Source organism: Ambystoma mexicanum, chromosome 1q (assembly GCF_040938575.1).
Source record: "Ambystoma mexicanum isolate Mex_15411 chromosome 1q, UKY_AmexF1_1, whole genome shotgun sequence".
NCBI classification, from domain to species: Eukaryota; Metazoa; Chordata; class Amphibia; order Caudata; family Ambystomatidae; genus Ambystoma; species Ambystoma mexicanum.
In genome coordinates this window covers 646,604,656-646,630,680 of record NC_090922.1, presented here as the reverse complement: position 1 = coordinate 646,630,680, position 26,025 = coordinate 646,604,656, and the positions used below count along the sequence as shown (strand labels likewise).

At 44.4% G+C, this 26,025-nt stretch overlaps 1 protein-coding gene across 1 annotated transcript in view; it reads left to right on the top strand.

Moving 5' to 3' along the window:
* The window catches only part of NR5A2 (nuclear receptor subfamily 5 group A member 2), a 198,127-nt gene extending 187,424 nt beyond the window's left edge, over window positions 1-10,703 (top strand). Inside the window, exon 8 of the mRNA XM_069641231.1 lies at window positions 7,410-10,703. Within this exon, the coding sequence (XP_069497332.1) occupies window positions 7,410-7,657 (248 nt within the window). The 3' untranslated portion in view covers window positions 7,658-10,703. The remainder of the gene's footprint in view (window positions 1-7,409) is intronic.
* The last annotated feature ends 15,322 nt before the right edge of the window (window positions 10,704-26,025 follow it).

Sequence of the window (26,025 nt, the reverse complement as noted above, 5' to 3'; positions counted from 1 at the left end):
TTTACGCCATGGTGGTTGGCGGACTTACCGCCCCATTCCGAGGTTGGCGGGGCGGTAAGTCCCCAATCCCCATTTACCCTTCCCCATTCCCATTTTTGCCCCATAGGGCATAATGGGAGTGCGGAAGGCGTTAATTACGCCACCGTAAATTACGGTGGCGTAATTAACAACATGGTCCCTTAGCGCCATGGATTTTAACACCTGCTAAAAGCAGGTGCTAAATCCGCCATGGCTTAAGGGACCTCGGAATCAGGCGGTAAGGGTCGGCGATGTTTACGCCGCCGTAAACCCCTTACCGCCTGGGTCCTAATGAGGCCCATTGTGTTCCAAGGGCCAGGTTTCACACATTAGAGTTAGCACCCTACTGTTTATGGTTATTGCCAAGAAATAAGGGAGGCTCACAAAGTATGTTTCTATTTCCAGTGAAGCAGAAATTGAGATACATGTACTGAGGCCAACTCTGGGCTTTCAATAACAATTTGTGTTGGTATTATTATGAAAAGAGACATCATTGTCATACCCACATTCATTTAGGTCATAGTTCTGTGGCATTTGGCCCTCCAGACGTTTAAGGCTGCAACTCCTATCAGCACTAGCCAACATAGTCAACAGTGAAGGATCATGGGAGTTGTAGTCCAAAACATCTGGTTGCAGATCTCTGTTTGAAGACCCAGGTTTCCAGTGGTAGGATACCTATAGATATTTCTAAAAACATCCAAACATCACCAGGCCTTACTTTGGCCTGTACATCAGGTATAGGCCAAGACACTACCCATTGTTTTGTTTGTTCTTCATCCTAATTTCACCAGGGAGTAGGATAATATTTGACTAATGGATTCTCGAAAATCAGATCCCAGTCTCCTGATCATTATGTGTCTTCAATTTCCCCCCACTTCATCTCATAGGCAATGAATCCCAGAGGAACAACTTAACATTTGCAGGATTTGGACCACCCTCCAAACCCTCTACCACTGCACACGTGATCTGTTACGATGCCTTTAAAAGATGCATATGAGATCACCCCACTGCCATGCCTATCCTTTTAGAAATACACACGGTCATTATATAGTCGAATAGAAATGTGTTAATTTCTTTTTACCACTGACTTTCAAACAGTAAAGTGTGTGCGGTTGCCAATACACCACTAACGCCATTTTGTCAGTTTACACTTAACCTCCTCTAACGCAATACTTGTAAAGCTGAATGCATTCTCTGGAAGTGAGCAGGATAACCTAATACAAAAGAACACATTTTTCGTGTTATTCTTGGGTACCAGTGCAGCACATTCTGATATATCCTGTTTGGTTGCAGTGAGGACACTACAGGAAATGTTATGACACTTAGGAATTCACGCCGAAAGCGCGCAGGGTCAACACTGCTACACATCCCAGATTGCTCAGGAGTGCCAACTCCATTTTAAAATAGCCCCCAAGTAAGTCAGTAACTTGAAATGAGTCGATTTTGAAATCTAAATGACAGACGTGCAGGTCATTCATTGGCAGCATGTGTCACAGTGTATTCTATCTGGTAGCACGTTCTGCAGGTGGGCTAGACAGAGCATTCGTGACACTTAGCCCAACCCCATCAGTACTGCCCGGACATGAGTTCTGGGCATCGAAGACATTTAGGACACGATTCATGGAATATTTGCCTGGTTCAAAATTACTTTCCACTGCTGAAAAGTGACTTTGCACTGCCGACACAAACCCTGATTCATGGAACTGTGCAAAGTATATTTTTGCAGTTCAAAGTCCGGGCAAAGTCGGCCCGATTCATGGAATATTTGCCCGGTTCAAAGTGACTTTGCACTCCTGAAAAGTGACTATGCACTGTCGACAAAAACCCTGATTCATGGAATTGTGCAAAGTGTATTTTTGCAGTGCAAAGTCTGGGCAAAGTCGGCCCGATTCATGGAATATTTGCCCAGTTCAAAGTGACTTTGGACTGCTGAAAAGCGTCTTTGCACTGCCGACACAAACCCTGATTCATGGAACTGTGCAAAGTGTTTTTTTGCAGTGCAAAGTCTGGGCAAAGTCGGCCCGATTCATGGAATATTTGCCCAGTTCAAAGTGACTTTGGACTGCTGAAAAGCGTCTTTGCACTGCCGACACAAACCCTGATTCATGGAACTGTGCAAAGTGTTTTTTTGTTTGCAGTGCAAAGTCCAGGCAAAGTCAGCGCATAATTATTTTTGCAGTACAAAATGACTTTGCCCGGACTTTGCACGACAGAAATACACTTTGAAGGTTCCCGTTAAATCAGGGTTTGTGTCGGCAGTGCAAAGCCACTTTTCAGCAGTGCAACCTCACTTTGAACCGGGCAAATATTCCATGAGTCGGGCCCGTGAGGGCCGGATTTACAAACATACTTTTGAGTGGGAAACCCCAAACTAGAGCTTTCTCATGGACAGCCAGTTTTCCAGGCACCTTCATTTTTTAAAGCTGTGCAATCAGAGCCACGTCGCCTGCAGACGGTGCTCAAGCGCTCATTAGTGAATCGAGTCTTCCCGCCTTCATCTTCAGAGGTTACGCAGAGAGAGCAAGAACTCCGGCGTATGACAGCAAAGATATTGCCGCGTCTCATGAAGAAAATAATATATTCAAAAAGACCTCGGGGTCTCCTCATCAATGAGGCTAGAGAAATGTACGCGTCCCACTCTGATCTCATGGAGAGGTTGTTTCATGTAAAAAGTTGTTAATTAGTCCCCGAGTGGCTGACGTTGAATAGCTGATAAGAGGCTGGCACTCACGTGTTATTCTTTCTGGCGCAGTTAGAAATTACGGTGGGGGGTCTGGCTCCTGCTTTTTCTGCCACGCGCCCCCCGCGGGCTAAGTGTCTCTCGTTTGTGTAGAGAGCTGAACCCATTAACCGTTAGCTGCCGTTTATGGTTTCAATAACGCAATGAACCACCAATAAAATGAGTTCTTTGCACAAGAGGTAACATTTTAGGAAAGCACACCAATTCCGAACCTGCCGCCTCTCCCCTGGCACTCAAGTGAGTGATACTGAAAATTAGAAACATTGGGCCTCATTACGAGTATGGAGGTAGCCATGGTGTTATCAGCGCCATGGCTGCCTCCATACCGCAATCCGGGCCCGGGTTCCTCGAATGAGGAATTACCGGGCCATCGCAACCTTGGTGGACCGGGTAATTCCCCGTCCGAGGAACCCGGACCCGGTCCATCCCCATTCCCATTGGAGCCCCCATAGGGCTCAATGGGAATGGGGATGGAGCTAACAACGGGCCCGTTAATGATGGGCCCGTTGTTAGCTCCCTGGTCCCCTCGCGGGACCCGGTAAGGACGCCTGGTTTTTGCAGGCGCCTATTGCGGGTCCCGCGAGGAGACCTCGTAATAGGGCGGAACGGGTTTACTGGCACCTTTACCGGTGCCGGTAAACCCGTTCCGCCAACCTTATAGTGAGGCCATTGTGTTGAAACTCAGAAAACTGTCAGTCGGGGATACCAACACATTCCCAGTTGTGTTCGTGTTACTGGTCTGAGCCTGTTTGCGCGCTCTCCCACTCGCTACAGATGGAGGCTCAGAAGCACAGGGCGTTTTTACCTTGGCCCCAGATGTGTAAGTATGGTAATAATGTGCGTTTATGGACCAGTGTGCTTTGTCACTGAGTTGTTGCTCTTCTGTAAAATCCGGGGAGCCATGGGCATGCACATTCATTCCGTGTCATTAGCCTGTTATATATCTCTGCATCCAGAATTCACGATGCGCATTATGCAGATAGACGTTATGCAATTCTGCTTTCTATGAAAACAGCATTGTTGTCCTCACATTACATTGCGCCACAGCCAAGATGTGTGAAAAAGACACAACGTTTTTAATTATATAATTCTCATGTATTAGATCTCTCAAGCAAGGTGCCCTTAGATCAAGCAAGGTGCCCTTATATTACACATGATTCGGCAACACGTGCGCCTGTCACAAATCAGGGCATTCCATAAAACCAAAACTTCAATTTCGTATTGACTTGTAGTCCGTCCCCTTGTGTGGTTTAGTATCGCGCAGCGTTGGCTCTCCGAATTGTACAATTCGGAGAGCCAACTTCGAGCGATGATCGTGAAAACTATAGAATAGATGGGATTCAACCCAATTATTATTTCCATACTAAACCACACAAGGGGACTGACTACAAGTCAATACGAAATTGAAGTGTTTGTTTTACGGAATGCCCAGATTTGAGAAAGGCACTCATGTTGCCGAAACACGTGTAACCTAAGGGCACCTTGCTTGAGAGATCTAATACATGAGAATTATATAATTAAACACTTTGTGTCTTTTTCACACATCTTGGCTGTGGCACAATTTAATTTGAGGACAACAATACTGTCTACAATTTGGAGGTGGGGTCTTGACCTCCGTCCCTCACAGTTACGACACCACCTTAAACAGGGGATCACTTAACCAGGTCGCATAGCATACGAAGTTGATGTAAAAAAAAACAATCCTAATTTAGTGCTTTCTCTGTAGCTTAGGGCAATTCGGGTACAATGCAAAAGGGATGGCGGGTCAATGCTGAAGGCACCCTGAAAGTATCACGCAGTTATTCTGAAAGCAATGTGAAAGTCTGGGGCAGTTCTGTTGGGGTCACTGCAAAGTGGCATGTGGCAATTTCCCGAGAGCAATGTGAAAGCAGGACAGGGCAATTCGAGGGGAAATGATTAAGTGCAATCTGACAATGTTCCCAGAGAAACGTGACGTGGCATGGGGTAATGTTAAAGGCAACAGGAAAGTGGGAACAAGTCAAAGTCGGTGGGGGCAATTTTCTGGCGCCAATCAGGAAGTGGCATAGTCCTTTCCTTAGAATCATGAGAAACACATAAAGAAATGTTGTGGGTCTTGTAAAAGGTGGCATGAACATATGCTAACGGGAAACACTAGCATGCAATGTTCTAAAGCCCCAGTCACGTACTGGAGTAATGTGAAAACTATGCTTAATTGGGACCACACCAGTATGTCAGTGCAGTAACTGACCTAAAACTGGTGTGTTCATTTTCTGGAACCGATGTGAACACGTACATGACCATGAGCTTACCTGTGCAAAAAAAGAGGGGATGGCCTGAAGGTTTGGAATTAATCCTAAAATCTGGCATTGCTCTGGGCAACCCCGAAACCATCATTCTTCAGCCTACTACCAAGCCATTACAGAAGGGGAAAGACTATATGCAAACCAGGCTTCCCACCCCCACCCCCCAACCCCCCAAAAGGAGCAATCCAGCACGAACTGCTAGGTCACATCCCTTCTGCTTGAGCTTGCCTGGTACACTACTGGTGGTTTACTGTAGAAATGACCTCTGCAATGGGGGCATGAGCATCACCTTGGGTCAGTTTAAAAATTGTCATTCCAATGAAATTAACTAGTTCAACACTGGCATGATACATTTGAAACTGACATGACAGTTTTATGGAGGCAATGTAAAACTATCATAGTACTTTTCAAGGCAATGCTAAATATCGCCTAACCGTATGCTTAAATGGCACGAACACGACATGACACTGTTGAAATTGAAGTAGCAATTTTCTGAAGGTGATGTGAATCTGGCATGGGATAAGACTGGCACGGCACTTTACAAAATAGCATCATTTCAGAATGCCACCTAGAAACGATCATGACAGTTGCTTCTTTTTATTTGTTTATTTCTAGCGCGCCAGAGCCCGCAGGCCTACTGGATGACGCTTTTGAGGCATGCACATGTGTTTGCCGCAATTTGAAAGTGGCACTGCATGTTTTGCCACTGTCTCTACCGCCATGGCAATATGTAATTAACTGGGGCAGTATCAAAATGGCAATATGGAAATTGGCATGGAAACACTTAAGCGGGCAGGTTGAAACACCAATGGGAGAGTTCCATGGAACCAATGAAGGTTTTCACATCAAACATCCTCTTAAATGTCATTATGTTCAGCAGACCCAGAACAATGCCGCACAGAAATTCCAACGAGTGCAATCGTGCATGGTGATAGTAGTATGGCAAAACATATATGCTACATGCTTCCCATGCATTTTTGCATCCGGGGAAACTTTGCCCTAGTGCTAATAAGGACTTTTGCTTCGGTCCAAAATGCATAGACACCGTGGGTGATATTACAGAAGCGTTACAGCCATGCACATGCATTTATTACTAGGGCAAACCATGGTCTAGTGCAAAAAGCTTAATGCCACGTTACATACACCTCAATACAAGGGCAATTAGCACTATTGCAAAACCATATTTTTTTCAATGCATCTTTGTATTAAGGCAAAGGAGTGGGACTAGGACAAGTGAACAATGTTCCCTGGTTTAGTGAAAGAAATTGAAATTTCGCAGATACAAAGGGCCTGATATACAGAACAGTTTTCAATGGGACGTTCCCATGCTAAAACATGTTCGTAAATCAGGCCCACTGTGTTTTGCACCGGGGCAACTTTCGGCTTAATGCTAACCTCATGCAAAATTGCTCTAGCACAGAGGCAAAGTTTTTGTAATGTGGCCCTTGGTAAATTCCGTTTTTAAAATGAATAAACGTTTTTCAAAAATGTGTATTTAATCATAAACATGTTTTCTTGTATTTTGTATTATGAAGACATATTCTAATGCCATGTGTTATTGAACAGTTGTACCAGTGTCGATGATATAAGAACGAGCATGAAGAAAAAAAACGCAGGATATTATGTACACTCCGTCGCCCTAACAATTTTACTCTGAAGGCGATGTAATGAAATATTCAGAAATCAGATGCAGGTTAAAGGGCACCTGACATCTCCTACATTGCCATCTATCCACAGGACATGGCCTTTATTAGATGGAGATCATTAGTTAGTGAAATATATATTTGCCACCATTTCTAGTTGAGAAGATTATTTTGGCAGTCACTAGAGTGTAACAGATGGCTCATTAGCATGGGGCGGACTGGTCAAGGGCTCCCCGAATCATTTAGAAAATGTCAAACAGAAACAAGAAACCTGTCACTTTTTATTAGAATTAACTACATCATACCCTGGACACAGGTTTCACCTTGGGTCACAAAAATGAATACAGAGTGATATGAATTGTGTAATATACGGGTTAAAGAGAGGTCTGCCCCAAGGGACTCATTTGCTGTATTGCAGGCCTTTCTTTGAGGACACGACTTCCTGCCCCTTTCCACAATACGAAGAGAGTTGACCTTGCTCGAAATGCATTGGTGTGTAATTGACCTGAGGTGTATGCAAAAATGTCTGCGATACGCTGAGCGCCTAAGCCCTTACGTGATGATGTTCCCATGAAACCTGGCGATGCGGGTACTGCATATTCAGCAGCATGCTAAGTACCCTTTTGTCTGGAGAGGAAGACATCCCTGTTGCGACAGACTGCTTCAGTAAACAGCAATTAAAATGCAATTGAACTGTTTTCCTTCTTGTTTCTTCCCATGCAGATGTCAAAAACCTGGAGAACTTCCAGCTGGTGGAAGGCGTCCATGAACAAGTGAACTCTGCTTTGCTGGACTTTACCCTGTGCCACTATCCACAGCAGACAGACAAGTTTGGGCAGCTTCTCCTCCGGCTACCGGAGATTCGGGGCATCAGCATGCAAGCCGAAGAGTACCTCTACTACAAGCACCTGAACGGAGATGTGCCGTGCAACAATCTCCTCATCGAAATGCTCCACGCCAAGCGAGCTTAGCTAGAGCCGGTGCTTTCTCGAGAAAAATACTCTGGACTGATTTGAGCAAAGCCGTCACTAAAGGCAAACTGGTTGTAAGACACGGCAAATGGTATGGTATTCAAATCCTTAATAGCAAATAAGTGACATATCAGGGTATTTGTACAACAAACTGTGAAGTAAGTGCTGCATGGCCCCAAAGGATTGTGTCTGGGACTTTTGACTAGAATGAACTTAGTTTTTGGTTGGATACTGCCTGGACGTGTCAGAGAATGGAAGGGTTCTCATATAGGAAGTGGTGGAACCGCCACTAGGAAGGAATGAAACAATGAGCCAATGAGTGCTGTAAAGCGAATCGCACGGAGAATACGCGAGTGCACTAAAATAATCCTCCTCTGCACAGCAACACAACGTGGACACAACCACACTGCCATCATTGCCTGTGATATCCTTCCAACAACACAGAAAATACTCTACTGGCTGGTGTGGTACTTTTTTCAGGGATGTCTAGCGGTTGCTTGGAGTCGGCCACAATGTGTTCCCGTTCACAATTTAAAATCCTACATTGTTTTGTAAGTCTTTGTCTCATGCGCGCCCATCGGTGTTGTAACCGATGAAATGCCTTTATGTTGCTTTTGGTAATTTTGGTTACGTTCATGGCCTGACATTATCATTATTGTGTACAATTTGAAGAGTATGATCCTTATCACAGACCTCCTCTCAGGATCCACAGAAACCATTGTATTCTAATGTGACTCTTGCACCAGCCATATAGTCATGGAAATTACAACTAAAGATTATTTTCATTAGATTTAAATTGAGCATGAATAGGTTGCAAATATTTGTATTCAAAAGTGATGTATGCATTGGGAATAACCTTTATGCATAACAATGTAGCATACCTATGCATAACAACGTAGCATACCTATGTATAAAGGCTCCTTGTGTTTGACATAAACGTTGCTTGTCGCTGTGTCCTTCTCAAAATATTAATTGTGTGTCTCTTATTTGGCATCAATATCATGGCTTCGACAGTCAAAATGAGTACACATGTAAGGACATTCGATTATAAGACCACATTTTTCTCTTTCAAAGAAGTGGAGTGCTCCTAAAAGCAAATCTATTCCACTATATTATGCTAGTTTTGATAGTCAAATAGCTGGTATTGATAACAATAAAACAGAGAACTTCACAATGGACATTTAAAATACAGAATGTCCTCCATATTGCTCTTTAGAATTTATTAAACAAATGTCATCAAGTTGACATCTTTGCTAAAAAACAGTAAGAAACGAACGAAAATTCAGTATAATTTTCACAGCATTGAACTAAAGATTGCTACCAATTCTTTGAGTACAAAAAAGCAACAATTTAACAAAGCATCCTGCATCCCAGTTGCTTCCCACGGAAGCTGCTTAAATATGTATGCAGAATTCTATATCAAAACTCTGCAAGAGACCCACCACCCTCACTGCCCCTCACACAACCAGCCACGATATAGCTTTCTAGGTTATCCAAACATTAAAGCTATAACATTCCTACTGGATTTTCGATAAGTTGCCGAACTATGCCGACCAAGCAAGATTAGTGGGGCGAGTAGGCAAATACCCCTACAAATCCCTCTAAATTGAAATAATGGATATCGTGAAAATTGTGCACAGATGGAAAACAGAGATGTGCATGCCATGACTGTCAATCAGCAGAATGCTAATCAGTTTTTTTTTTAAATGAAAGAAGGAAAGACGAGAGGTGCTGCTGTCAAGACAATGTAGAGTAAAGACTGTGGCAGAACAAATATTGAAGCAGGGACATCTCTATGAGAACACAAGGGTATCAGTATTAAAACATTTCATGCCACAGTTATGGAAGTCTCACCTTACCATATTCTTCAGAATGTTAACTGTGCAAGGGCGGATTAGTATTTTTCTTTTTTAAATAAAGTGTTATTACTTTAAATTCAGATATATCATAGTGTTTACATTCATTGCATCCTGTGGGAAAGAACTGTGACAATAGAAATTGCAAAGCAATGATTTCCTTAATTTCCCTTTTTTTCTGATTGGTAACTTTTTTTTACTACTACTTAATTATGTCGTGAGACTCTAAAATCAGAAAAATAAATTTCACTTATACATTATTTGGCTGTACAATCATTTGTAGAAACTGTATAAAATCCCTTCATTTTTCGTAAGGATTGCCGTTTATGGAATAGTTTATTTTTTATTGTATATCATAGTTTGAACTGTAGAGAAATATGATGCTAATTTATTATTCATTGGTTTCATTTTCGTGTAATATATATCCAGAATGAAGAAGCCAAATATATGTGTTTTCTGTAGCATGTCTTCAAGTTAGTGGAATTTAGTTCAGGGACATACGACCATCTCTAGAAATTGGAACAATTCCCTCAAATAAATGTTTGTAAATCTTCATAATCTTTAATGTACTTTATTTAAAATCTATTGTAAATTATGTGACTTTCAGCTTCCATCGTTCAAGTGAACCTAAATGTCATTGTCCTTGTGTAAAAATATTTTTAAGCATTGTACAGTAACATTGTATACCAAAGACATCAGTTATAACTTCTGTATTAGACCAAAACAAGTTATTTTGTTTTGCCTGTAGCAATCAGTTTCCATACTTATTCTATGCTTGGGTACCACTGAACTCATACCTGCAACTCATGCACATTTCTTCCAAGTCTTTGAAAAAACATTTGAAGCCATGCTTGACAAACACATTGATTGGATTTCAAAAGGTGTTACCAGGTTGACGCGTGCCATAGGCCACATGTACAGAGGGATCCATTTTCAGCTCGATTAATGTAACTACCAAATGAGCCAATGGAATGGAATTCGGAGCGAGTACGCTAAAATGCTGAAACCAACATGGCCAAAGTATGACTACAATACCTTTTTGTTCTCCATGTGATTGTTATGTACGAAGGCCCACTCATCTGTTATTTTACAGGAAAATGTAATGCAATGATGAAAGTCCATTAAATATGGAAATGTGAGTTGTTGTCTTCAGATCACAATGATCTTTGTACAGGGCTAAATAAAAAAAATACAAGATAAGGACCAGTAGCATTATTTATTTGTCTTGTGATTATGTAAGGTTTGTTGCTGTTTAGAGGGGAGTAAAACCGGTAAGGCTTGGAAACGAAGGATGTCCTGCAGAACATTGCTTGTAGTTGGTGATTTAAAATTATGAAATAAATGAAATTAATAACAGTAATAAATGATTCAAGGTCCAAAATGCACCCCCTAATTTTCAAGACTCAGCTGCTGCCTTATAGCAGTACATTTTCATATCTAACCATCTGGTCACACTAAGCAGAGTTTGACCCCGCACAGTCTTTCCTATGAAAACAGCTCTTGGAAGCATGGGTCCATTGGTAATGATTCTGGTGCCTTCCAAGCTCTTATTATTAATAGTCTATTTATAGTACATGCTATATGGACCAAGGGAGTGTCAGTATCTTTATGCAGGGTACCCTCAGATAGGAGACATTCCAGAGATGTCAGAATTGGAAATCCCTAAATGCCATACACTAGTACCCCTGGAAATGGGACAGGTGGGCAGCATATGTGTATTGTTCAACTGCAGTGATTGGCACTGATAACACCTGCAGGCTCATTCTGCAGAATGATGTGAATCATTGAAAGTGCAAGGGATTCACTATGTACCCTGCTGTTCCCCAGTGTTTGACTTTTAATTGGTGGCCCACAACTGATATCTGGTTCCAGCTCATTGATGCCTCGTCTGAGGTGATTTATTGCGCTTTACAAGGATTCTACATACCTACCTACCACATGCATGAAATCCCTATTTCTGAATTGTGACTCCATCCCCAAGGAAATTTTCATCAGCGACAAAATATTCAAAACAATTGACTGTGTGAAATCATTAGACAAGAAATCAAATTATTAATGTGTGTAATGACTACTAGACCAGATTTCAACTAATCTATCTTTTATATGATGTGGCGTTGAGCAACCGTTCCAAAGGCTGGAACGGGTGGTAGCAGCCCAGTGGCCTAGGTTAAGGGCCCAAGCGAACCAAAGGCTTTTGACAAGGGCCCCGGAACAGTAGCACCCGTTTCAGCCATTGGAACGGGTGCTTAACGCCACTAGCACCAGTCCCATGGCCTGCAACGGGTTTAATTAAAAGTATTTTCTTCCAGTGAATGGGTTGCCTTGTGGCGTTCCATTCATGGAAAGAAAAGACTGTTTCAAGATAACCGCCATGTAATGGGATGTCTGGGCTCTGTATGGAGCTCCTTTTACCTTTCAATGGAGGCGGTCACGGGCAGTGTGAAAGGAGCAGCAGCAGCTGTGGCGGCAGCAGCTACGGCAGTAGCCTCCACCGCGAAGATGTAAGTGGGGAGAATGGATTTATTTAAATTTTTTAAAAAAGGGAACGTAGTGTGGGAGTTAAGATGGCAGCCAGTTAAAAGAACCGCCCATTAGGCGTCTTGGAACGTGGGCTGAGATCGCCGGTTTCAGCCGCGTTCCTAGTCACCTAATTGGCTGGATCCCCAAAGCAGGGTGCTAATGATATAACATGATATGATATGATATGACATTTATAATGCACCTATACACAAGTGTTTCTAGGCACGACAAGGCAAGGGAGTGGGAACAGAGGGAAGGCAGACAGCGATCCTACTAGGCCAGGTGTCATTCAGATCACGCAAGTGCAAGGGAAGGGGGAAAAGAAAAGTGCGGGGGGAAGTGCAGTACATGGGATAATAAATAATCACATAAAATAAATAAGAACAACCAGCTGGTGGCAAGTGCAGGCATAAGTGCTGGTTAGGGGACTGAGGGATACAGAAACAGTCCCCAGGTGGAGGGGTTGCCAGGGAGGCAGCGCAAGCATGCAACTGGCAGGACTAGGGCCTGAGTTCAGATGGGTGGCCAGGTAACCCGTGCAGTCTCATTGTCGGCCAGGACTTCAGCAGGGGAGAAGGGGAGAGAAATCAGAAGAAAAGAGGAAGGTTTTTAGGTGCCTCCGGAACCGAAGATGGTTCTCCTCAAGTTTCAAGGGGGTGGGGAGGCTGTTCCAGAGGGAGGCCCCAGCCGAAGAGAGAGATCTACCACCAACTTATTGCTTGTAGAAGCGAATGACCCTGGGGGAGTGGGATGCAGATGAGCGAAGAGCTCGAGAGGGAATTTATTTGAAGGTATTTAGGCCCCAGGCCCCAGAAGGCCTTGTGGACGATGCAGAGGGTTTTGAACTTAATCCTCGCAGCCACAGGGAGCCAGTGCAGAGATTTTAGTCCTGGAGAGATACGATCCCTGGGCTTGAGGCCAAGGACAAGTCTTGCAGTCCTGTTCTGGATGAGTTGCAGAGGGTGTAGTGTAGAAGCAGGCAGATTTAGAAAGAGGCTGTTGCAATAGTCCAGCCTAGAGAGAACCAGAGATCTGGAGACAGTGAGCTTCTGGGGGAAGGAGAGGAAAGGAAGAATACCTCTGAGGGGGTGCAGCTGATAGTGTGACTTCTTAGACATGTCAGAGATGTGAGGGGAGAAGGAGAGTGTGGAGTCGAAGATGACCTCCAGATTTTTAGCATTGCAGGTGGGAGCAGGAAGAGGGCCAAGAGAGACCGGCCAGAGAGCTACCGGAAAGGAGGGAGTGGGTGTGTTGATGAGGAGAATCTCAGTCTTACTGGCATTAAGGCAGAGGTCATTGAATGCACACCGTGCCTGGATAGCAGACAGACAGTCAGAGATGAGGGAGGGGGAAGAGGTGGCTGAAGGTAGCCTGAAAATGAGCTGAGTGTCATCCGCCTAGCACTGAAAGTTGGGGCAGAGAGTGGCGATGCAGTGGGCAAGGAGAGACAGGTATTGGTTGAACAGCCAGGGTGAGAGGTTAGACCCCTGGGGGACACCACAGGTAGAGAAAAAGATAGCAGAGAGGAAGGACCCAAGTTGGACCTGGGAGGGTCGGTCAGAGAGGAAGGAAGTCAGCTACGCCATGCCTGACTGGTGATACCTAGGTTATCACAGTGACACTTTAGCAGGATGGCATGGTTGACACTGTCAAAGGCAGAAGAGAGATCAAGCAAGATGAGGTCACAGGGGGTGTTGGAGTCAAGGTTGGAGAGCAGGTCTTCACGGATGTTCAGGAGAGCAGTTGCCGTGCTTCTGGCAGCTCTGAAGCTAGACTCATGGTCATGAAGACAACAGACAGATTCAGTGTGAAGATTAAGCTGGGAGATGGCCAGTTTCTCCAGGAGCTTGCCAAGGAAGGGAGTGATGGAGATTAGGTGATAGTTATCCGGACAGGAGGGATCAGCAGAGGGGTTCTTAAGAAGAGGGTGCACAAGGGAGTGCTTCAGGGGGGATGGGAAGACTTCAGTGGCAAAGGAGTGGTTGCAGAAGTCAGCCAAAGCTTGTTAGGGCCTACTGGAAATGAATACAATTTAAATCAGTTAAACTCATGCTAAGGTATTATCTGCAGCTCTTACTCCCTAGTGAGGTACACAATCATAATGCAAATAAGGCCAATTTATGTTCACCTCCCAGTGTGGCGATATTATATTCTGTCATTTGTCATGCTGGATGCAGCCCAAAGCTTCATTACAAATAATGTTATGTATTTTAAAATGTATTTTTTATAGCACATTTCTACCATTTAGCAGTCTGCAGTGTTTGGTTTTGCATAAAAAGGGATGAGGAAGGGCTGTTATTGGGAAAGAGAAAAAGGCAGATATCTTGTGGTGTTGATGCCTGCAGGCTGGATGTAGCTGAGTCCTAATCATCAGTGTGAGTCTAGGTGGGTAGATGTGGATACATTTTGGGAGTGTGTTTCATCCAGCAAGCAAGAGCCCAGGATTGATCAGTTGAGTTCAGTACTGCATGGTTCTGTTCATCCACTTGTGCGGAGTTATGATAGGGCTAATCAAGTTAGCAGGGATGGTACTGCATTAATGCGGCAGGTGATTGTAGACAGCTTGCTCCTGTGTGTGATGGGTGATTAAGTGAGTAATGTAAGGTGGAGTGTGATGCAAATGTGAAGGAGAAATGGTTAAGTGTGAGGGAAATGTTGGGTTAAGCATTATTGGTCCAGTCTTGTTGGTGTACGTGTTGTCTCTCTGGACAAGGGTACCTGCTGTTGTGGTTGAGCTTAAAGGGGAAAGGGAGTCTGACAGAATGAAAAGTGCAGAAGGTGGGGGATATAAGGGGAGGGGATTCTGGTGCATAGGATGAAAAAACTATATATGATAGATTACTGGATACTTGACACATTCATATACATGGAATGCTAAAAGTGCACAGGACATAAATATTATCATTATACCATTTCCCTAACCAGTGCATTCAGATTGTAATATGCTGTACTATTTTGTTAAATGCAAGATTATATACACAATTAAATATTTTAATAAAAGAAAGTAGATAGGACAGGTGAAATAAAGTCATGTGATCACATTCATTAAGGTCTGCCCTTCAGGGTTTTCACGCCAAACCTCCAATCATTCCAATTCTAGATTTACTTATTTGTATCTATAATAATATTAATACTATTACCCAAACATCTCTACCCTCAATGAACTCTCTTGATGAGGATAATCATCTTTCTTATATTTTCTGCAACCTGATCTCCCGCAAACCCCACTAAATCACTGTGAACAATTGATGGGAGACCTTAAAGTCTATTCAATATGGTAGCTACAATTATGATGTCAATTTGTTGTAAAGATATGGGTCAGCAAGACAAATTAAACAAAGTGCGTATTCCTTTTTTTGGAATAACAACTAGAAAGCTTCAAATAGAGTAAGGGTAAGAGGGCACTCTCTCTATACCAAATTATGCAACTCCATCAGTATAAGAGACCATTTGTATCTATACCTTTTATTTATTGATTGAAATATTTATTGTTGGTGTATACAGTGCCCACTGCAACAGAAATCTCCCCATAGTACCCTCACATGCACTTGATTAGGCATATTACATCCTATCCCCCACATCAGAACATTCTCCTTTTTCTTGGTCACCCAATGAACTTATATTGTGGGACTGTTGGCTCAAATGTATTCTCTTTTTTCATCATAGCATCAACATTTACCTTTGTGGACCTATTTGGATCGTTTGTGGACTTTTATTGACTTTAAATAACAAATTAACTTTGGGTGGCGGGGAGTCAAAGTCTTTCAGAGCCTGTTTTCTTTGGTTTACTATTTCACTTCTCTTTTTACTACAAGAGACATCATGAGTTATGCAAACACTTTAAAGTCCGCCATGCCGACTACTGACTCCATGCCATCTAATGTCAACATTTCGGCCTGCAAAAACCAGAAGAACGATCGCTTTAAACGGTTTGAGCCTCAATCAATCACTCACCCTTGTAGACATATTCCTTTACAATCTACAGATATCCGTGATTCCTGTAAGGCTAAACCTACCCATATAACTGTCAATCACTCAATTACTATTGGTGACAAGACTCAGTCTCCTGTGGAGGCTGTTGCTGATATCTCTGATGCAATACTAATTGACTTTGCAGATTTGGCAATAGTTCAATCTGGTCTGGCTCTTCTATTGTCTGCAGCGAGCCTTCCTCTACACTTGTCCCACGCTGAGTGTCTGTTAATGACTCCAATCAAGCATTCCCACTAAGTCAGTGCCTCGTCTGGGATGCCCAAGGGAAGCCCTTATTTATATATTTTTATGACAAGTTATACTCTGGATGATAAACCCTTATATAATGCCCCTCTCTTTGAATTCCCCTGACCTCACTGAGCCAAGAAGTAGGTTTGTTTTGCAATTTAAAAGATTTATTGAATAATTAAACAATATATATATATCACACCTTTATAAATAAATTGATAATTGATAACACACTTGTGAATATGAGCAGTAATCAGCAATAGGTAATCCTACAGTGGCACAGTTCTTGGTTACTTATGAATAAGAACAGAGGACTAAGGTAGGAGAGAATGCTTTATATGGTTCAAGGAAATGCAAGGTGGGACAGAATGCAACACAGAAATAATTTGATATGACTTCAGCAAAAGATAATATAATTACCTTTCTCTGACAATTCACTCCCCACCTATGAATGTAAGGAGATGGAAGTAACACACACAGGGCCTCATCACGACTTTGGCGGTAACCCTTAAATCCGGCGGTAGCGCTATTACTGCCGGATTTAAGGGTCCGCCAAAGCAGGACTTCGGCGGATTTCTTCCCAGCTCTGAGCTGGGGGGAAATCCGCCGAAAATTCGCGCTATTACCGCCGGCGGGAAATCCGCCGGCAGTATTAGCGCGAAATTTCCCCATTGAGCCCAATGGGGAATGGGGCATTCCCGAATGGGCACAATGGAGAATGGGGATTGACATTACTGCCGAACTCGTGATCCGGCGCTATTAGCGCCGGGGAGTTCGGCGGAAGGGCTAATACCGCCCGCGCTAATAGCGTTACCGTTACTGCCCAAGTCGTGATGAGGCCCACAGTCTTCAGGAATACAATTACAGTACAATCTAAATTCAGTTCCCCCCTAGCAAGCTGAGAGCAACAGGGATGATTTTAAACACAGGCAAAGTACTTTAAAGGTGCTATGCAAAGAAGGGAAAAATATGCTAAAAATTCTTTTAATTCCCTCTAGCGGTTCAGGGTGAGTGAGAGATACTTTAAATCAGTTCAGGCCAGCCCTATCAATGATTCAGGGATGGTTACCAGGTTGAAAACGGAATTCCGTAATGGAAGCAAAAGACAAATATTTGTACACGTGGCTGAAATGAAGCAAAATGTCAAATCGCGGCAATTAAGTCACTTGCGTCGAGCGCAATTACGGAGGAAGTGTAAGGTTTAGAGCTTGTTGGAAAGCTTAGAATCTTAGCTTTAAAATAAAAGTTAAATCACGCTTCGATCACAAACGGTTCAAGAGATACGGACGATTTTGTGAAGGTAGATTCTCAAAATAAAAGTAAAGCTCAGAATGACAGATGACAGTTTTGCAGCTTTGAATCAAAAGGAGGGACACGATTTCTATGATGCAGTTCTCAATAGGTTAAAATAGTTTGAATTAGATTATTTTAAACTAAGAGATTGGTTTTGCACAGTTCTGGCTGAGTACTCACACTATCTTTTGGACAGGAATGCGACTTCGTCACGGATCGGGTCAGGTTGGACTGGACTTCTCTCTCCACTGGGTACTGGTTCTCTGGTTCTGCTCACAGCGATCTGGGTCAGCTCTCAGCACTGCACAGCGATCTGGTCTCTCTGGATCTCTGGTCTCTCTGGATCTCTGGTCTCTGGAGATTGATGGATTTGAAGTCTGGAGTCTCCCGGCAAAGCGTCCCGCAAGAAAGTGGAAAGTGAATGTCCCTACTTGGGTTCCAGTGGCTCTTTTTATGTCTTTTGAAAATGGGTGTGGATGCTTACTTTCTTTGCCCAACCCACTCACGATTTGATAGGTCAAGTATTTCTCTTTGACCTGATTTGAGAAGGGAACGGTGAGTCAGAGTGATGAGGTAGGTTTATGGTCAGAGGATCCTCCCCTTGTCAAATTGAACACAAATCTATTTCTGATCCAAATACCCATTTATCTATGTACCATTTTTCTAATATTGTATGTCCAGTTAACCTATTTTCTGTAGCACCAAACCATCCGATCCATCCCTGTCTTTGTAAGATGTTGTGTCCACTTATGACAGCATTCTGCCCTTTTCATCAAGAACACAACCTCTAAACCTTTCCAGATTTTACACAAATGTGCACAAGGAATATGGGTATCAGATGATAAAGTGTCAGATTTTTAACATGCATACATTTGGAGTAACAACCTTATTTTCCGCTACTACTCCCCAGAACATACCACAGAGTCCTGACACCTCTTAAAATGTGCACAGAAAAATCACAAGAATGATGATATTATTTATATAATTTTTACAAGTCCGCACTATGAATTATCCATCTTTTTAAAATTATGCTCTGGCCCCAAAAGGGGTGTGGTTTTCCAAAGCACATGGTGGAATCTCTAGTTTGTCCAGTTCCCCAACTCAGCTTGCTCACAGATGCAGTGCCCCTCCCTGTTTCCTTCCAAGAGGAAGCCATTTACGACATCCCTAATTTAACATTTGCCTGGGCCAAGGAAGGCTCATTGTTTAGTTTCCTGCAGTCCCCAGGTGCCACTCCCCTAATTCAATCAGAGAGGTGTCATCTCCTTTTGGCAGGGGCAGCAGAATGCAGCCAGGCTTGGGAACACAGCTGCTGATCAAGTTTCAACTCCTGTCGGGGGTAGTTGTCAGGCAGAATTCAATCTCTTTAAGCCAGGCTTCAGCTAAATGTCACTTTGGTTCCCAGTTTTCTACATTCAAACCAAACTTGCAATTTTTACACATGCAGCTAGAACACTGATTCTAAGTTCAAAACTATGACATTTAAACAATTGCAACCTATGCGACACCCAAAAGTAGGTCACTCATTTATTCTAAACATTTCGATTTTAGTGGCTTTAAACCCAAATTCACTTAATCTGCTGACATCCCCAGCTATTTTCAATACATACATTAGACAATTACTTCCTTCAAGTCATTTCAGAATATAGTTTTACATTGTATCCACCTCTTAGTAAGTCTTTCTTTGGCCTGGTTTGGTTCATTTGTTCAGTTTTACACAAGTGACTGGTGGTTTTAAAACGCCGGCTTTCTGGTAGTGGTGAGCACCAGTATTGCACCTATTTTTGACATTAATAACAACAGATTTTGAACAGCACCATATTCCTTAGCACTGATTTCGCTCATGGCGCTTCTGGCCCCTCACGCTCACACTGGTGGGTGGCAGGTCAGGCGACCGTTTTGGTGTGCACACAAACTGCACGGTTCTCCTGGATTCTGGCGCAAATGTGGGCTTTTCCGCCCTCTTGGATTTTCTAAGCCCACAGCACCAAATGTTGTAGCATAATAACTTGAACGTGGGTCAAGACACCCAACAAGCCCCCCAGCCCGACTGCGCTTTGATTTCGAGTCGAGGGGGAGTCGGGTGCAAAGGATGTTTTGATCCACGCGCTAGTATGTCCGCATCATCTTCTTCCAATTCCGCAGATGGCAAAGTTCAGCATCTTTTCCTCAATCCGGATGGATCGATCGGTTCTCCTCGCCTGTCCTGATGGGAATATTGGGCGGTACCCCGGGCCCCTCGGATCTTTGCTCCCGGTCTCCAGGTCGTCTTCCGTGGTCAGTCTCCGGGTTTCATCTCTCCTAGGATGATAAAGCAAAGCGGCAATACACATTCCTAGACATTTTTCCACCACTATTAATGGTGTGGCGAACATATACATTTTATACATCGGATACATTTTTCAGTCTTATTTTAAAAAACAAGATATAACAGGAAACATTTTCATACCAAAATCATGATATCTTAGAGACTATATGTGGGATATTTTAGCGTTGGAACTGAATTACTCTGGAGCGGCCCCCTCTGGGATTTCAGAGGATTCCTCCAGTTGTTGCAGAGTGTGCCTGGGATGGCAACACTTTAACTGATTTATATGGACCCACTTGTCTTCCCCTTCCGCCAACCTACCTTTGGGGATGCGGATCTTGTATGCCACTGGGGAGATCTTGTCTGTAATTTCAAATGGTCCCTTCCATGTAGGCAAACATTTTCGCTGTTTGGCCTGGTTTCTTTGGAAATTGTATAGATAGACCCGGTCTCCCACATTATATTCCTTCCTGGTTGTCTTCAGGTCGTAATGGGTCTTCATGCTATCAGCTGATCTTTCTAGATTCCGCTGAGTATAGGCAAAAACATGTTGAAGGTGTTTCCTTAAATTCTCCACATACTCATGAGTTGTGGAGGCATTTATCAATGTCTGCTCTTGGGTCCTGTAGAGCAAATGCTGGGAAAGTACCATCTTGCGTCCAGTCATCAGCTGAAACGGTGACATTTTGGTTGCAGATGAAGGGGTAGATCTGAAGGCCATTAGGACCAGAGGTAAACGGATATCCCAACTTGGCCCAGAATCTGCCACTAACTTTTTTAATATGCTCACAATGGTCCGGTTGTAGCGTTCTACTGCCCCAGAAGAAGCTGGCCGGTAAGCAATATGTAGCTTCCTTTTGACCCCCAGTATCTCCCACATCTTTGTCATTACCTCGCTGGTGAAATGGCTACCTCTGTCTGACTCAATCCTTGGTAGACCAAAATGAGAAAGGGCAGCTGCTGTTTCTGCCTTGCAGTTTGGGGCCGGGGGACATTCCACCCACTTGGTAAACAAGCATGTGACCGTCAACATGTACTTGTTTCCTCTAGACGAGCGAATCACAGGGCCTACGAAGTCGATTTGAAAATCTGACCATGGCAGTGTCCTCCCCCTCTTTTGGAGAGGCGCCCGGTGTGTGAGGGATGTTGGCTGAAATTGTGCACACACAAGACACCCCTTCAAGTATTGGTCGAGGTCCTGCCCCATGTGTGGCCAGTATGCAACCTCTCTTAAGATTTCCAGTGTTGTGTGAAACCCCCTATGACCGGCGGTGGCCGCATCATGGGCGTGACTTAACATCAGGCTTCGGAATGAGGTAGGAACCACCCACTGATCATGGCCAGCTTGGGATTTCCTTACCAACAAACCGTCTTGGATTCGGAACATTTTTGGACATTTCATCAACACTCTAAGGTCCTCCTTCCCAATGTAATCGGTATCCGTAAGGGGAAAGTTCTCAGGGTCCACAATGTGTTGGTAAAACTTACCAATTATTGGATCCCCTTTTTGAGCCGTGATCAAATCGGCATCTGGGGTCTCCCTACTCCATTGTGCAGTTGAAAGATCATTGTGAGCATTTGTCTGGGACCTAGTGATAGCAGTGACCTGGATTTCCCCCAACAGGGACTCTATTTCTATTAGATCCCCTTGGATGGCCCCGGTTTTCGCCAGCTGATCAGCTAAGTCATTTCCAGTTTTGTCTGGTCCCTCTACTTTGGAATTACCCTTGATCTTCTTCCAGTAGATGGTCATCCCATTCGATGTGACCAGACCATCAATATTTTGGATTAACTTCCCATGTTTCAAGGGTTTGTTATTAGCACATAACATGCCTCTGGTTTTCCAATTAACCAGGTGCTCCATGAACCCGTTCCGTACATACTCCGAATCTGTGATTATGACCAGTTTGTGGAGTCGATGTTGGACAGCAGTGAGGATGGCTTGATGCACAGCCATCAACTGTGCTACTTGACTACTTCGGGGACCAATTTTGTATCCAGCGGAGGGTTCTGGGGACTCATTCACCCATGCATTCCCCGCGCCGGCCACCAGTTCTTTTTCCCCGTTGTTGTCAACATGGTAAGAGCATCCATCCACATAGACAGTGGGCATCCCCTCACACTTGTCTTCTTCAAAGACTTTGTGCGGGGAATTAAGGTATGCCTCCATGTTGTCCTTGCTTTTTAGACTTTCGTCCTCGAGACAGTTTTCTCTGGCACAATCATGCAAGTCAGCCAGACCTTGCGCGAGGGGACTCTTCTTGTTTTGGCCATATCTGACCTCCACAGGAAAGCCTTGCATTGACAGAATCCAGGAAGTAATTTGGGAATTACTCACATTTCCGGCCCTGATTCTGTCACTTTGGAGATATTGCAGAGGCTGGTGTGGAGTCCCCACTATGATGTGTTCCCCCTGGATGAACGGGCGGTAATTCTTCAATGCCCACACCGTTGCCAGGAGTGCCTTCTCACAATCGTTGAATTTTTCCTCCACAGAGGATAAAGTTTTGCTCGCATAGGAGATTACTTTATTGACCTTGCTTTTGGTATAATACTGCCGTCAAGCACGTATTAGAGAACCCTGTCTCCAGGAAGAACTCCTTGTTTCTGACAGGGTAAACTAGGCAAGGCGCTTGTGAGAGGCTTCTTTTGAGTTGTCTTACTGCCTCGGATTGTTCTGGACCCCATTCCCACTTGACCCCCCCCTTCAAGAGATGAATCAGGGGTCTGGTGATCTCTGCGTAGCCCTCAATGAACTTTCTGCTGTAATTAGTCAGTCCAAGGAGGCTCCTAGTTCCCGCAGAGTTGTGGGATCCTTTAGTTTCTGGAGTGCTTCCACTTTCTTTTCCTGGGGACAGAGACCCTGAGGAGTAATCTCATGCCCCAAGAAATTAACAAGTGTTCTACACCACTGTACTTTTTGGAAGGAAAGTTTTGCTCTGGCGGCCCTCAACTGGGTCAGGACATAACGGATCTCCTCTATGTGTTCCTCAACAGTTGAGCTTTTAATGAGGACATCATCTACATAAGCCAGGTTACCCCTCGCACCCAGGTCGGGCATGGCCTTATGTAGGAAAATGTTGAACTCATTGCCGGAGTTGAGGTATCCGAAGGGAGTCCGGGTCCATGTGGACTGCTGGCCCCCAAAGGTAAAAGCCAGTTTGTATTGGTCCCCCCTACTGACAGGCACAGTCCAGTATCCATTGGTCAGGTCTATTGCAGTGAATACCTGTGACCCCTGAATCTGGGCCAGCCCTTGGTCAATGTAGGGCAGAGGCCCTCGGGAAGTATGGACCCGTTTGTTGAGCTCCCTTAGGTCGGCGCAGAGTCTCCACTGGCCGTTTGGCTTCAATATTCCCAGCACCGGATTATTGAAGGTGCTGTGTACTGGACGGATTATCTCCCGGGACTCAAGGTTCTTAATTATTTCAGTAAGGGACTCCATGGATGCGAGAGGCAAATGATATTGCTTCACAAACACTGGAGTCATGCCAGGGTTTGTGGGAATTGTTGTCGTGTGGATGTCAGTGCGACCACAGTCATATGAGTCTAGCGCAAAGAGATCTTGGAAATCCAAGAAAACTTGTTTCAACTTTTGCTTCTGTTCCAGAGTCACACAGTCATCCTCTAGGTTGACTCTCTGTTCCACCATCTGCCTGAAGCCTGGAAAGACTTCTGGTTTTGCTATCTCAGCGGCCTCCTCCAGCTGGGTGGAGAAGTCCCTGGTCAGAGTGCTGATTTGGACTGGAGGCTTCAGGTGGGAAAGGCAGCCCTCATGGACCTGGAAAATCACCTCATCCCTTCTGAAGTAACAAGTCACGTCTTCCTTGCCATAAGGGCAGGAAGTGTACACCAGGAAGTTCCCCCCATGCCGGGTAAAGATCCTGTCTGGTGTTGTATTGTCATCACTGTCAAAACAGCCCTTGGGGATTGGTCCTAACAGTTAATTTCCTAAATCAATGGAGAAATGTCGGTCATCAACCGCCATTCCAATAATGGTGCCTTTGGCTAGAGTAATACTCTGTAAGTCGCTGTTATCCACATCTATTGGAATGGTGTCATGTTCTATGTTGACTAATGGTGTTGGGTTTACCCCCAACCCTTGCTGTTGGAGAGAAGCATTTAGATGAATATAAGCATCAGGGTTTTTCAATTTTTATCCCCTTTTAACTTTCACTTCCAGGGAGAATTGGCAGGTCCTTTCTGGGATGGTGACTTCCTCTTTAACCTGAATTTCAACTGCATAAGGTAGCAATTGAGCTGACCTACATGCTTTTTCTGGATCATCAAAGCCCATGGGATTATCCGCTAATCGGGACCAAGCTTTGAAGTTTATTAGGTCCAAACTAATGGCAAAGCGATTGAGAATGTCACTGCCTAAGTAAAAGGCGGCAGTGACGTCTCGCACAACCCAACAATTATGGACTATGCTCTTGTTGCCAATGGAGATTTTGAGCATACACCTGCTTCGTAGGAGATGTTTGGAATTAGGTGCTTCCTGGTCCATCTCCCATTTGTCTATCAGTTTGAATGCGGGAATGGCTGGATCTTTTGGGAGTTGGTGGAACATGGCTTCGCTGATGAAGCTCTTACCATTGTTCACACACACTCGGGCGAGAACAGAGTCCTTCCCATCATTTAACTGAACAGGGATGAACAACTGCTCTCCAATTTCTTGAATATCAGCCAGGCTCTGAGTTGATTTCACATCTGTCTGGACTATAGGAGTGGGAGTGTCTGATTGTGGATTGTTAAATAATTTCAGAGTGTTTTCTTCCAGTGTGGAATATCACCTTAAACTGGAAGGAAGGTTGATTTTCAGAAATAGAGAGGACCCCCCATCACCAGTCTGTTGTCCTACTGCTATTACTGTCACGTCTGGAATTTGGTTGTTCTGGAAGTGAAATTCTACTTGGTCAGATTTTTGTTCAACCATGTGGCAGGTGCTGTTTAAGCTAACATAGTTGACACTCTGTTTTAATTTTATTGGTCGGCTAGTCTGGGTCCAGAGGACCTTGTTTACACAATCTATTAGGGGTGACAACCTTCTCAGGATGTCATTCCCTAATATACAAGGGGTGCCCTCTGGAGTCACTACTATGACCGGGTGTTTCACCTTGTGTCGCCCAATTTTAATGTCCAAATCTGCCGTCCCCTCGACGGGAATTTCCTTCCCGTCAAAGTTCTGAAGCTGTCCAGGAAGAGAGGTGAGAGGAATACGGTAATTCTCCCCTCTTCCTGCATTTAGTTTGTCAAATGCCCTTCTGGACAGATGGGTAGCTTGGGATCCTGTGTCCACCAGTGCCAACATTGTACCCTGCCCCTGTACTTGTACCGGGGCATAATATCTTCCCTCCTTCTCCTCAAGGGGGCACAGATAATGCACATTTTTGGACAACTGGTGGGCTAATTTTTTAGTTTTGGACATTGCTAGTGAAGAGATTTGGGCAGAATTCTGTGGAATCTGAAAGAAAAAGTTTGCAACTGGATATTGATGCGGTTTTTGGTTCCCCTGGTTCCGGTTCTGGGCCGCCCCCCCTTTTTGGAGGCAGTCACCTGGATGGGTTTGAACCAGGGGTTTTCGGTCTTGTTGTTTCTGGGATAGAATGATGGGCGGCAACAGCTCAATCCCCACATCTACCCAGTCTAGGGTGGAATCCCTTGGGACCCATTTTTCCTTGGGAGGAGTTCCCCCATCTCTGAAGGAGAAGATCCTTTTCCCAGGATCCTCTGAGGATCCCTCTCCCTCAAATTGGAAGATCTCTACCTCCTCCACAAAGTGGGTCTGTTTGGGTACTTTGTTTCTCCTACCTCCTCTCTGCTCCTTGGGAGGCAGACTTCCAGGGGTAGGAGATTTTGTTTCCGGTTCCTGGGTTTCCAGGGGCTGTTTACAAGTTGGGAAGGAAGCTTCCTCCAAGGCTTTACACCCCCCTTCCCCTTGTGCCTCCTCCCTGGGAACCGGTAGGTTATCGGGGTGCTACCCCCGTCATTGTTCTGGAGCACCAGGCCAGAGTTTGGGGCTTTCTGCGGTGGCATGCTCATCTGAGGGTTCTGTTGAGCCCTCAGTATGTGACCCAGATCCCGTGCCATATTTTGGACCTGGCGCTCAAGTTGTGAAACCCGCTCAGGCTGATACGGGGTTCTGTTTTCTCCCCTGGGCTGATCCCGGG